Source organism: Chenopodium album, chromosome 6 (assembly GCF_948465745.1).
Source record: "Chenopodium album chromosome 6, dcCheAlbu1.1, whole genome shotgun sequence".
Classification (NCBI taxonomy): domain Eukaryota; kingdom Viridiplantae; phylum Streptophyta; class Magnoliopsida; order Caryophyllales; family Amaranthaceae; genus Chenopodium; species Chenopodium album.
Window position 1 is genome coordinate 4,086,403 of NC_137839.1, and position 13,447 is coordinate 4,099,849.

A 13,447-nucleotide genomic window follows, 5' to 3' on the forward strand; every position below is an offset into this window, starting at 1 on the left:
AACAGCGACAACATATAAATTAATTTGTCCCTTGAGTGGTTTTTTTGATTAAGGGTCAAAAACTGAAGCTGGAAAAACTTGGATGCTTTTTTTTTCCTTGAAGCATTAAATGGCTTTCAATTAGTTCCTAGACGACTCTGAAGAATAAGTACCATATACAGATATTCTAAGAAACATCAACCTCCCCCCACCCAAAAAGGGAAAATGAAAGAGATAAAAGGTACTGGTTTCCCTTCAGAATAACTTAGCAGAAACCTAGATGTAGTATACTGCATGAACTCAATCTATGATGATTTCAGCTGATTATCGATTTTTTTTTCTTCTTAAAGAAAGAGCTATTTGCAGAGAATTGAAAATCTTATATCAACCTAATGAAGCAGTACTGGACCTAAAGAAAATCTATATCAAATGACAGGTTAAGGTGTTAAAGCACAAGTAATGAAGTAATCTAATAATATCTCAAAGGCAACAGAGAATATACTGCAGGGGCATAAAAACTATAACGGCAGCATGGAGGCCATATCACCCCCTCATGGGAGACGACGGACTACAAGTTGACATGGCACATGGCAAACAATGTCGATTTTCCACTTAGCCTGTTACTTTGTTGACTCGCAATTTTGATAAGAGAGAATCCTCATCATGAAGTTTTTACCAAGCACACTGAATATTCTCACATGAAGGAAGATTTAAAAGGAAAAACCTTAAAGACAGATGAGCCCTCTCTAACACTTTTTTATTCTCCACCTGTGGTCATTGCAAATATGGCTCCTCAATAATTCTGAAAAGAATCCCCATCCTGACAGCAATCACTCAGCAAAAATCGCTGTTGCCTTTTCTTTTCTATTCTCTACGCGTTCTGCAAACAGGAAAAAAACCCCCCTATTAATCCATGAATGATGCCCTTGCTAGATAAGCCTCCACAACTAACAATACTGCACCTGGATGCTTTTACAGGAAGGAAACAAGTAAGACAATATGAGGTGTCAACACTGCAAATTGTAGAATCGCTAATCACTTCTTCCCTTTTTTTTTCCAAACCAAAGGTAATAATTAGGCAGGATAGTCAATGAGATCGAGTGGCCTTAGTTGTAAACTACTTCATATAGACAACTACGTACCCTTCTGAGTCTTTGCCCATTGGAGCAACAAGAGGAAGAATTATTCCCACCTCTTGTTCTCTGCCAACCATCTAAAAAAGAAAAAAAATAATCATGACAATCTAAAACTCTCCTCTAACACCAAAGAATATATTTCATCTAAGTAAGTTTAAAATTTAATTGCCAAAAATAAGCAATTCAATTGGTGCAAAGCATTTAAGCTACTTATGATGCATGAAAATGGCAATATGTCACCCAAAATGGCAACAAGGCTTAAATCCTATGCGAAGTCACTGAAATAAACTAGACACGAAACTCATGACTCAACCTGGTCTGGTACATTTTCATAAAATGTCACCATCTTACATATAATTTAGTTTCTATATGAACATGATTTGCTTACCCAAATTGCTAGCTCTTTATACAAGGAATCACTTTTATTTCTGTGAATAATAACCAAATGTTTGCCCTCGATTTATATATCATTACATGAACTAGGTAACTAAAATTAATTGCCTGGAACAATGTAATTTTAGGACACGTAAAAATCTTATTCCCATGCCCACCAATTAAGAAAACAATTAGAAGCCTAATTTGACTTTAAATCTCTAAGGCATATTTTAAGATTTCAACAAACATGTTCCTTGCATGGATAATAAACTTATTATGAAAAATCTAACTAATACATCTAATTTAATTGCCAAACAGTAGCCGCATGCTGTGCACCATGTCATACAGCTGCCTGATTCTTCCATTTCATTAATAAGAGACATAAGTTGCCGCAGCTGCAACTTATTAACAACAAAATCATGCTCCATGCCAAATTATATAATTATATACACTATATCACAAATTTTACTCCATACGCAACTTTATTTGTATAATTAACAATAATATTAGGCATTCCCATACTCCTACTAACGAATTTGAGAAAAGGCAAGTTGGAAAGTTCAATAATAAGCCACATCAATACATTTTTTTTTCCAGTCATCCTGAAGTAGTAGGATATGGAACAATCAATCTTGAACAAGTATTTCGTAGAATCAAACTTTGCTTAGGTTTTGTATCATCAGAAACAAAGAGTTGAAATGGCTGTCTAAGAAAACTTATCTCAAAGCCCCCACCCCAAATAACACCTTGCAGATTTGGATATTGTAAACATATCAAGTAATCTAATATAGAGGGAATAAAGAAAAAAAGGATGCTTGAAATTACTATTCTCTAGTCTCTCCCATATTCAAGGATGTGTGCATGAACTTGCCTGTTAATAAAATAAGCTCCCTTTATCTGAAATGGAGCAAAATTATTAATCAGAACCCTGAAATAGATCCTTTAATTTAATATTGTCTTCCCATACCAGGGAATCCCATTTTTAAGGAAACGACTCAAGTGAAGCAGGGGAACCCTTTGTAAAGGCAAATACTCCTCTAGCATGATGTGAACATTATACTCAGGTCCCACCTAAAAAGAAGTTCCTCAACTACTATAAAAGGAGTCACCACTTAACAGACCAAATACCCACCAACTACCTTTAACACTTCTCTAGCTATCAACACTCATAAACCACTGCTTTCAGTTTCTTCCTTTTTCTGAAGCTCCAGTTTTATCAGGTTAGTTCCTCGAGCTCTTTCTATCTTATCAAAGTAATGCTCTAGTGCATTACATCATTCAGCCTATGAGGTAAACCGATAAAGTTTCAAGGACTTTGTAACCTTTATGCCTCAACTGCAAAAAAAAAAAAAAAGAGATGTACAAAAATGGAAAACAAAACAATGATCCTTAATCAATTAATGCAAATATAAAAAAAATGCTGAAGTACAATGTTCTAACTCCATTTTTTCCTTATTGGTTACTGCAGATAAAGGCAAGAATGAGTTCTCCAGGGGATTGGTTGTGTGGTGCATGCCAACATGTAAACTTCAAGAAGCGAGAATCATGCCAGAAGTGTAGCTTTCCAAAGTACGGAAGCCAGGCTGATATCCCATATTACATTGCTAACACAAAGTCTAGTAGGACAGAGGTTTTGGCCGGAGACTGGTACTGCCAGACCATGAATTGTGGGGCCCACAATTACGCTAGCCGTACAAGCTGCTTCCGCTGTGGAAACCTTAAATGTGAATACGGGACTGTTGGTGTTGGTTATGGAACTGGTGACATGATGATGGGAGCTGGAGGATATAGCTCAGAACAACAACAGCAACAACTCATGCCAGGGTGGAAGGCTGGAGACTGGATTTGCATGAGGTGATTTAATTTATTTCTTTACTAACCAAGACTGCTCGTCTTATTCTCAGGCTTCATTAGTTGTGGGATGACTAAAAATGACATTATTATGACTGCAGACCTGGATGTGGTTTACACAATTATGCATGCAGGATGGAATGCTACAAGTGCAGATTACCAAGAGATTAAGGTAATTCATATATCTCCTCTAGCAAAATTTATTTGTAACATATATAAGAAAACATATCTCAAGGTTTTTTCTTTGGGCAGGTGGAGCAATGTAAGAGAGAAATAATTTTACAGAGGCTTCCATGATTTAATTCAGTTTCTATTGTAACTTTCTGAATCATAGCACCTATTGAGGAATTTTTAATTCCTTCTACTTTTAACTGTAATTTTAGTCATTGTAAGGTGCTATGAAAGGATTAAGTAAATCCCAAAAAGGGTATTTTTCTGGGTTACAAGGAAAAATCCATGTCTTACAAGTGCAATTCCTCCTCTTTTGGCCGCTACTTGTTTAAGCAATGACTAACAACTCTCACTTAAAAATATTCCATTCTGGGAATCACTCAAGTCTAATTTGATTTTAGGGGTGTGCTTCATTCTGCTAATGTATTTCCCTTTCAAAGGAGCAATAATTAATGAGCCCTTTTTGGCATAAAATCTTAAAGAGTAGCAGCATGCAGATAAGAACCTCAAGACTAATTTGGTTTTAGGGGTGTGCTTCATTCTGTTAATGTGTTTCCCTTTCAAAGGAGCAATAATTAATGAGCCCCTTTTGGCATAAAATCTTCAAGGGTAGCAGCATGCAGATAAGAACCTGATGCTGCACTTTAGAGCATGGGTTTAAAAAAAAAAAAGGTCCAATCCTCTGTTGGTCTTCTGACTTCCCAATGCTAAATTTGATGAATTCCGCATATCCTAACTTTATTAGAAGTAAAGATTTACCTCCAAGCCCTAATTGTTTGGTTTAGTGTGTTTGTTGCATTATTTTACATGTAATGCATGATACTCAGATAAACAGGTCAAGAAGCCGCAAAAAGTATAATACTATTGCCTACCCCATATAACTTTATGAGTGAACTTTTCAATGATTTTGTGGGTTCTTAGAAGTACAAACTATATTACAGGTTATGATCAATGTGCAAAGGAAGTGACAAAAATATTCGTAACTTACCACAAGAGTATTGGTTTCACCGGAAGTTCACAATAATAGATGACTCAGTGCCCACACTTGCAAGTTGCATTCCATTACTTGGCCACTTCTGTTGCCCTTTTTTCTTCTGAGCATTGTAAACCACAAAAACATTTAATCAACAAACAATATGATCATTTTCTAAATTGAACTCATGATTATGTGAACAAAAAGACGAATCAAAGTCATCTATCCCGCTATCTATACCATAGCATGCATTACGTGCTCTCATTGGTCCATGCTAATGACCTAGCATTGAAATACAGGAGTAAGTGGCGTATAACATTTATAATTGTAAGTTGAATACAGGATTTTCTCCCTAGATGTAGAGTGGCATATTTCTTTCATTTTCCGAATCCTCTTTTCATTGGAAATACAGATATTTTCCCCCCTGTCTAAGCTTATGATGACTGAGCTTTATATTGAAGCTCAAAAAATTAGCAGAATGTAGAGGCTTGTAAAATTAAAGTTGAAGAGATAAAATACTGATTTTCAGAAACAAAAGTCCTAACAGAATCAACTTCAGGATATATAACTGATATTAGCAATGCCAAGCTTTGATCCTCCTATCTTAGCTTATTTACAGTTGCATGTAATTAAAGAAACCTACTTAAAAGAAAATCCCAGTAAACATAGTGAGATCAAACTTGAATTGCTCCAAAGTATGGCTAATTCTCCCAATTAACAACATAAAACTCCCAAGAAACATTGTGAAATCAAACTTAAATTACACCAAAGCATGGGTAATTATCCCAGTCACCAACTCACCAGCCTAAAAATTTCCTTATCTTCATTACACCCATGACATAAGTGAGTCTGAGCCCTATTTCTAACATTTGCTCCACATCCTCATATGGCAAGTTGGCAACCCTTTGGTTTCCAGAACCAACAAGTAAATAAATACTAGTAAATGCCGACTAAAGCTTCTGCAAGGAGAAGGAAGGTACCTCAAGAGCCAAGAACCTCAGTTTAAGGTTAAAAAGGTCTTGTTCAGTAAAAGTCCAAAAGATTAGCAGACCAGCTAGTGACCGCAGTGGTACTTCCCTCAATTCCTCATTATCACAACAGGTAAATCACCGAAATCATGATCTGTGGACAGTGATACAGTTGCCATACTCGAAGCATAAAATCAATGTGCTCCTAAGAATAGGACTGCTAGCATTCCCTTACAGAGTCTGTAACAGCAAAAAAAAAGAGATCTAAGATAATGTTATTCAGGAAAAATAGAAACTAAGTGCAGGCAGTTTTTGAAACAAAAGGGGAAAAAAAATCGACTTTTAAGTTTTGACCCTAACTCTGAATTTCAGAAAACAACTATTTCCCTCAAACCTACTGGTTACAAGCTAATTTTAAGAAACATAATTGTCTTTCTTCTGAAACACATATCAACGTTTAGACCCATAACTCATTAGGGCACCCTGTCAGCAGTAAGATACATAAGGGACTGTTATTGTAATAACAAATTGTTATAGGAAACCCGTGAAGGAAATCAAAGGGTAAAATCAAACATTGAACTTGATACCATAAACCATAATAATCATGACAACTGACAAGTATTCTGATAGATGCAACAGCAAACTGAGCGTTAAACCACTAAACGGTCCCACTTACACAGTTTCACTGATAGTGTAAGGGCATCATGGGTACAAGTTGAATACCAATAAAGATGAAGATTAGATACTCAACCAATTGGTGACAAAGAAATTAGGCACATGCTTGAACTGTTTCTTCATACCATATAAGAATAAATGTTTATACCTAATTATTTTTATTGACAGAAAATGCGCAATCTGAGGCCATTATAAAGCAACTCATAGAGCTCCAAGACCCTGCATTTGAAGCGGCTACATAAGCATGAGAAGAAGAATAGACACTAAAATGATTTTATTATTAATTTTAAATACTTTAAAATGATTAATAAGAAGATTATAATAGCTTAGGAACAGTTTTAGCAAAATGATGAAATAAACCCGCTAAGACATTAAAGCAGAAATTGTTGTAAACATAGAATTGATCAATAGCTTTCTCCTACCAGCCCTATCAAATATTAACAAATATGCGAGGAAATGATCCAAGTACATTAGAGTGACCAGAAGTTATGAGAGAAAGAGCCAAGGTCCATAGTGATGCTTTTTGACATGAATCCTTCTAGTCAAAAAATTGCAGGACTGTCACGACATACATAGCTGTGCTGTTGTTCTATTGAGCTATTTCAACAACTATCACAGGCCCCAGATTTCAGCCCCCTTCTAAATAGTTTTCAAGGCCAACTCAACTTCAAACTATACATACAATTTTCTTTTGTGTCCTCTACTTAATCAGCCCAATGGATTCTTGCCAAGATAGCCTCAGCCTCAACAACCTTATTTTGATCAAAGGAAGAAAGAAAAGCTCCTTGTATCAGGGCTTTTTCTGTCAACTTGTCAAGTATCATCTAGTACATTTTTCCCTTTTTAACCAAACCTTTCTATAAAGACATCTAGGTGAGTTGGGAAAAATAGAATCAGAATGAGCTGCAACAATGCAGGCATTGCAGCCTTCCCAGAGATGCATTAACCTGGAAAATATATCAATTGAATACCGATATAACATCAATCGGCTGCTTCTGCAATAGTTACATAATAAATTGTTTCGACCATCCACCGTTATACAGATAAACAACAGCTGAAGCCTGAAAAAATATATCATTATGAAATGTACAACAATTACATAAATCAATGCTAAAGCAGGGGGAAAGCCAAAAATTTCAAAATGCAGAACTGCTATATGAGCAATTTTGTGTCCTCGAGTACTCTAGCTTTAAGTTAGAGATTTCCTCAAATTTTAAAGCCTGATTTTATACCATGTAATTAAGAGAATTAATCTTCACTCTATGTTTTTTATGGGCAGGTATATGTGTGTGGCTTCCAATAAACTTGTTTCTGATGTTTGGGTTTCCAAACTTGAGTGTAACCAAGATTACTAAGGTAATTAGGTAAGACAAGAAGTGGCCTCCAGTGATCAACAAATTATTAGTGCTAACAGGGCACCCTCTAATCCTATAAGGAGAAGTTCCTGGTAATTTGGTATGTACAAAGAAAAGGGCAGCAAAGCCATGGATGCCATCCAACTCCTAACTACCATACATTCTTCCCATCACGATGAGATTGATAACCCAATAGGCAGGAGCAAGTGCCATGATCACTGCAATAATCAAGAACAAAATGTCGACAACTAAGATTGTTGGTTTTCTTCCCAGCTTATCGGTCATCTTCCTACCAACACCAGGGATTACCAGCACCAAGTGCAGCTCCCATTACAGCCATGATCATAGTGCTTATGTAAGATTTAAACTTGGCCCATGTTTTTTCATTCCAACTATTCCAAAGTCCTTAAGAATGTACAAAAGAGAAACACGTACTCCTGCAAAAATATTTAACCAATTTGGGACTTAATACATGCATATGAAGGTGAAGGTGACATTTTTCACCAAGTTGCTTCTTCAACAACATAATTTGTTCTTGTCATTGAAGTGTTTCAAGTCTTTATCTCTGCTTTTACTTAACTGTGTCATCCATATCAGCAGTGTTGCCCACAAATTCAACATTGTACACAAAACAACCACAACCTCCCACCCAAAAACATGATCTTAATCATATAAAGCATAAAATACAAGTATTTTGGTAAATTTCTACTTACTTAAATGTCAAAAAAAAAAAAGTTTCCTCAACCTAGGACTTAATTCAATTAGACATATACAAATACTTTAATTTGTAATTCATTTGACCCCACTTGTTTTTCTTTATAATGTTAAAGTCGCGAGACATCCCTAGTACAATCGGAACACATCTTACTTACACTCGTAATACATTTAAATGTTTAAATGTATGATATTAATGTACACTATGAAACGAACACGTACCCGCTTAAGAAAGAGTCCAATTTGGGCATGGGTCATAATGTTATGTAATTCTTATAAAAACCCACTTTACTTTTACACCTGCACAGTACATACCAAAGAGAATGTGGGAAACAAATGGGTTTCTTTTAGGCATTTCATCAAACACCTAAATGGCAAGGCACTAAAATTGTTGTCACACTAAAATAGGGACATCGCATGTCATTCAATCACAAAGTAGAACCTAGAATGTTAGTGGAATTCAACTATCAAAAAAAATTCAGACAATATACCTGAATTTAGGAGATGAAAATCTCTTTGATTCTCAAAGGACATAACTATACTTGCTGTTGTTGGCTTCTCGTTTAAACAAGAGTTGTGCTTCACGAACTACTGTATTTATTTGGGGTGAGTAACTAAGTTTATTACTTTAATAGAAGTTTTTAATTATTGCTTTAGTGAAATTTGAAGTATAATTATAATCTAAACTTATGTGTCTCGTTTGTAGAGGTAACAATTGGTTTGGTTTTTTTTTTTTTTTTTTTTTTTTTTTTTTTTTTTTGGGGGGGGGGGGGGGGGTGGTTTGTTATGTTGTTGGAGTTTTTGGTTATTTAACTTGATGGTGACTATTAGGATGAGAAGGGTGTACTTCATTTCAATTAATGTAAAAATTAAATCATTAATTATCGAAAGTAAATCGATTTTTAAATTTGATGAAAATATATATATATATATATAATCAGCAACATCAAATTATTAACTTAATAATTGTTCTGATTTACTGAAATGAACTGATTGGAGCTGAATTAAACTGAAATGAATATTTTATGAGAGAGGGAAATTAGGTTCTGAACTAAACTGAATTTAAGTTGTAGAGAATAGACTCTTAGTCCTTTTGGCTCGATATATACATACATACACCTATGTAAAGTGTTTGTTTTGCCCCTCCCAAACCAGGCTAAGAATTAAAAATAAGGTAAACAACTGTGATATTTTCGTCTCAATGTACATTGCGTATTCACATAATGCGCGTTGGATGAACATTGACTCTTCATATAACGTGAGTATTATGTAGATAGTTAATCTACACTTATATGATTATATCAGTCGTTTAATTTGCCACTTCTAGCCCAGGGTGAAAAATAAACTAGGTTAACATCGTTTTTTATACAGTGTGATATCCTCGTCCAGACGCATATTGACTCTTTAACATATTCTATGATACACGTACTCCATAACACAAGTAATCTTAAAATTGGTAGTTCATTTGTAAGATATGAAATTTATGAATGCACTTTTTAAGATACATGTTCTATCTATAAACTACGTAATACTATGTTATATTCGAGATTACAATGAACCTTATACGAGTTTACCATATTAAATTGAACATTAAATCTTACAAATTATATGGGTTTCCCCCTCTGAAAATATAAAATTAAAAAACCTAAAAATTATAAAAATAAATAAATTAATTAAAAATTACATCTGTAAAATATGTTGGATATTGGGCCAATTGGACTATGGTCTATGGAGAATAAAGAGTAGTTTGGGTTATTAGGGCCCAAAGAAATACCCATCATATCCAATTACCCATATTGTATATAAAGGGTAAGTTTGGTTGTTTACAACTAATTAGAAGAACAGAACAATCTAAAAATAGTAAATTAAGGTTAATGGTGTAAATTAAGATAATGAGCCGTTAGGGTTTTAGGTGTTTAGGGTTTTTCCTTTTAAGTTTCCTTCTTTCTCTCTTCCTCCTGCAATTTCCCATTGTCAATTCCTAAACCAAGGCGGCTAGGGTTTTCAATTTGGGGTTCCCATATTTCGTCCAATTTTATACCCACTACTTTCCATGTTCTAATTCTCAGATTTATAAATTAATCACTCCAAAATCTCTTTTTTATTTTAATATATACTATTCAGAATTCAATTATAGTAGTACAATTCTTTTTTCTCTCTTATCAAATCTTCGCTGTAATTCCCCAATTCTTTGAAATTCTTTGATTTTTACCCTTTTTTTTTTAGGGATTAGATTGAATTTGATTAGTGGGTGCATCAAAAGATTCAATCTTTGGTCTTAATTTGATCTGGGTTTGTTGAATTTGATTGATTTTGCATCTTAATTTTCATCAAGATGAGTTTTGCTGATTCTTTTTCATCGTTTGTACCTTTTTCCAATGGGTTAGATTCAATGGGGTTTTGGCCTCAATTTAATGGTTCAAATGAACAACCTGAAGTAAATTCAGAATTTGATCATGATCTTCCGCCATTAAAGAGGTCTAAGAACTCATCAGATAACCTTCCTAGCAATCTGACTCATAGAACAACTCAGATGAATCCTCCTGTTAATCAGCCAACTGGGAAAATCTTCTTTAAAACCAGGTTATGTGCAAAGTTTAGGATGGGTCAACGTCGAAACGGCGAAAATTGTAACTTTGCTCATGGTGAGGATGACTTGAGAAAGCCTCCTCCTAATTGGCAAGAACTCGTAGGCGGCCGAACCGAGGATAGAGGGAATGGTGGGAGTGATAATTGGGAGGATGATGATAGAATTATTCATAAGATGAAGCTTTGTAAGAAGTTTTACAATGGGGAAGAATGCCCTTATGGTGATAGGTGCAATTTCCTTCACAAAGAGCCTGCTAAGTTTAGGGAACCGGCTCCGGTTCGATTTAGGGAGAATTCTAGGGAGAGCTCTGCTATTAGCATTGGTACTACTGGCCCTCCTATGGTGCAGCAGCAACAATCTAGGGCTCCTGATCAATATGATGTTCATAGGATGGTGGCGGCGAATGGCAATGTCAATGGTAATGGCAATGGCAATGGTGGTATGGATGTCATGAGGGGGAATTCGAGGCCGGTTTATTGGAAGACAAAGCGTTGTACCAAGTTTGAAACAACAGGGCAATGTCCTTTTGGGGACAATTGCCACTTTGCTCATGGGCAATCAGGTATATACCTTGACAAACTTTGATTGATTGTGTCAATATTTGTTCTATTATAATTCTTGATCATGTTTAATGTTTTGTTGCGGTTGTTTACTATCTGTTGTTTGGAACTAGCATCTATTATGGCTCATTGATCAATCTTTATTACATGTTTTATGAGTCAGTCTCGAAACAATTAGGAGGATCTGTGCTGGCTTTATCTTGTGCATATGAGGTTGATTGTTTTGTATGTTATCCCTTTAAGGAACTAAGATAGACTTGAAAGAATGTCAATTGATAACTTGTTTCTTCTTGCCATTTGTCCTGCTAAACTTGTTGAGAAGTACATGGTCAAATCCGATTTGATTAAGTAATTTACTTTACTTATTTTACCAAATTTTTTGAAAGTATTATATTGGTTTATCACTGTTAAATGATGCTGTTGGAGTAGGAGTTATCTCAGTAGTTAAAACTTGTCAAATAAGGATAGCTACCATCTTGCAGTTGTGCAACTCTTGTTTCACCCTTGTCAAAATACCATGTCTCCTGTTTCAGACTACGCAATTTGCTTCATTATTTTGTTTGTGTTTATTGAAATTGATAATGAATAAGAACTTAATTTGAATTTGTATTGTTGTAGTACATTGGAAAACATCTTTCTCTTGTTTTCTCTAGATAGTAGTAGATAGGGGTAACACCTTTTAGTATCCGGGCAAATACTGTATTGACTGAATATTTGTTATAAGGTTTGGAGTGTACTCTTCTAATTCAGTGCTTGGTTTGATTTGATGATCCATGATTGCTTTCTGAAGATTCAGTTTAGCTTTGTGGAACGTTTCTAAGCTACTGTTACTATATAAATCATATTGATTATGGAGACCTATATTCGGATTTTGTTAATAGAAAATGAGATGTCATTGCTGTATTGATAATCTTGACTGATTTTCGTGATAGAGAATGAGATAATCTTGAATAATTTTCGTAATAGAGAATGAGATACAATTCTCTTCCGTTTCTAGATAACCCTAGCCATATTGATTATGCTAACTGTACGTTACAATGCACTTGTGGTAGATATGCTACTCTTGTGGAATCTATGCATTAATCCAATGCGCACGTGTTTTCTGAATAGATATGCTACTCTTGTGAAATCTATGCATTAATCCAATGCGCACGTGTTTTCTGAATCCTTATCAGGCTTTGTTCATTTTCCAGAGTTGTTGCTACCTGGTGGTCGTCCAGCTGATGCTGAACCAGTGACAATGAACTCTGCTCCTCTAAAACCTGTTTCTGCTCCTCTTAACGATCCAACACCCACAAAGATTGATCTCGGGGCTCCCTCTGGACATGAAGGTCAAGGAAAGAAATGCATCTTCAAATGGAAAGGAACCAAGAAGATTAACCGCATTTATGGAGATTGGATCGATGATTTGCCCCTCAACCTACCTAATCAAGTGGAGGGCTGAGTTTGAGTGTGCCAGTTTTGCTAGAATCTATGACTTGGGAGTGTTTATAGGTATTCATCAATATCATCATTGATATAATCATTAGGATTTTTGGGTGTGTTTGCAATTGTTTTAAACTGAAGCCTTGTTTGAGGGTAGTAGGAATTTTTTATTTTATTTTTTGGTTTTTTCTTAGCATAATTTTGGGTGGATGCCCTACTTGGTCTTAGGAGTTTTGTTGCGAATTGTGACTTGCAAGTTGTAATATATATATATATATATATATGGTTGCTAGATTGCTAATATATGGGCAGCAATAGCTTAGTTCAGACTTCATAAATTCAGATGATAATAGAGGGAATTATAATAAATTTTTGCAACTTATCTGTCTTCTCCATGACAATATGATTCTTCTTCGTGTGTTTTACGTACGTACTACTTTTACCCTGTACTAGCTTTAAGACTCGTGCAATCAGCTTGTATAGATTAATTTATACGAGTAATAAGGTATTACGAGTTAACAAATGGAGAGTAATGGGGACTGCATAAGAAACATGCACAATTCTCACGGGAAACATAATTATGGTACAGCCGGTACAGGTGATCAGCTAAGAATCGGTTTGCTAATTTGGTTCGATTTGGCCCTAAAAAGGATGGGTTTGGGCATTCCAATAACA

At 35.1% G+C, this 13,447-nt stretch overlaps 2 protein-coding genes and 1 long non-coding RNA gene across 5 annotated transcripts; 2 read left to right on the forward strand and 1 right to left on the reverse strand.

Moving 5' to 3' along the window:
• Positions 1-452: 452 nt before the first annotated feature.
• LOC145634331 (uncharacterized) lies at positions 453-8,927 on the reverse strand. 2 transcript variants are annotated; one of them, XR_014113401.1, is made up of 5 exons: positions 8,689-8,927; positions 6,277-6,347; positions 5,466-5,693; positions 4,501-4,606; positions 453-859 (listed from the first exon to the last, which is right to left on the reverse strand). It is a non-coding gene; the product is annotated as an uncharacterized LOC145634331 (long non-coding RNA). The 2 variants fall into 2 exon arrangements; XR_014113402.1 differs by lacking the exon at positions 8,689-8,927 and adding an exon at positions 7,076-7,573.
• Positions 2,592-3,814, forward strand: LOC145634330 (uncharacterized). Its single transcript, XM_081685751.1, has 4 exons — positions 2,592-2,710; positions 2,959-3,344; positions 3,443-3,513; positions 3,594-3,814. The coding sequence occupies exons 2-3, from the start codon at positions 2,971-2,973 to the stop codon at positions 3,510-3,512; spliced, it is 444 nt and encodes a 147-aa protein (XP_081541877.1). The 5' UTR covers positions 2,592-2,710; positions 2,959-2,970; the 3' UTR covers position 3,513; positions 3,594-3,814.
• A 1,082-nt stretch (positions 8,928-10,009) lies between the features above and the next one.
• On the forward strand, positions 10,010-13,126 carry LOC145634332 (zinc finger CCCH domain-containing protein 39-like). Of its 2 annotated transcripts, none has more exons than XM_081685753.1 (2): positions 10,010-11,349; positions 12,523-13,126. In XM_081685753.1, exons 1-2 carry the CDS (start codon positions 10,533-10,535, stop codon positions 12,789-12,791), a joined length of 1,086 nt encoding a protein of 361 aa, XP_081541879.1. In that variant the 5' UTR covers positions 10,010-10,532; the 3' UTR covers positions 12,792-13,126. The 2 variants fall into 2 exon arrangements, with proteins under 2 accessions (XP_081541879.1, XP_081541880.1); XM_081685754.1 differs by having other exon boundaries at positions 10,014-11,349; positions 12,541-13,121.
• Positions 13,127-13,447: the final 321 nt, after the last annotated feature.

Bases quoted from the DNA above. Each gene is read 5' to 3' on its own strand.
- LOC145634330 (XM_081685751.1), top strand. From the start codon at position 2,971: ATGAGTTCTCCAGGGGATTGGTTGTGTGGTGCATGCCAACATGTAAAC. The intron at 3,345-3,442 runs GTGATTTAATTT...TTATGACTGCAG, and splicing joins GGAGACTGGATTTGCATGAG to ACCTGGATGTGGTTTACACA.
- LOC145634332 (XM_081685753.1), top strand. From the start codon at position 10,533: ATGAGTTTTGCTGATTCTTTTTCATCGTTTGTACCTTTTTCCAATGGG. The intron at 11,350-12,522 runs GTATATACCTTG...AATCCTTATCAG, and splicing joins CTTTGCTCATGGGCAATCAG to GCTTTGTTCATTTTCCAGAG.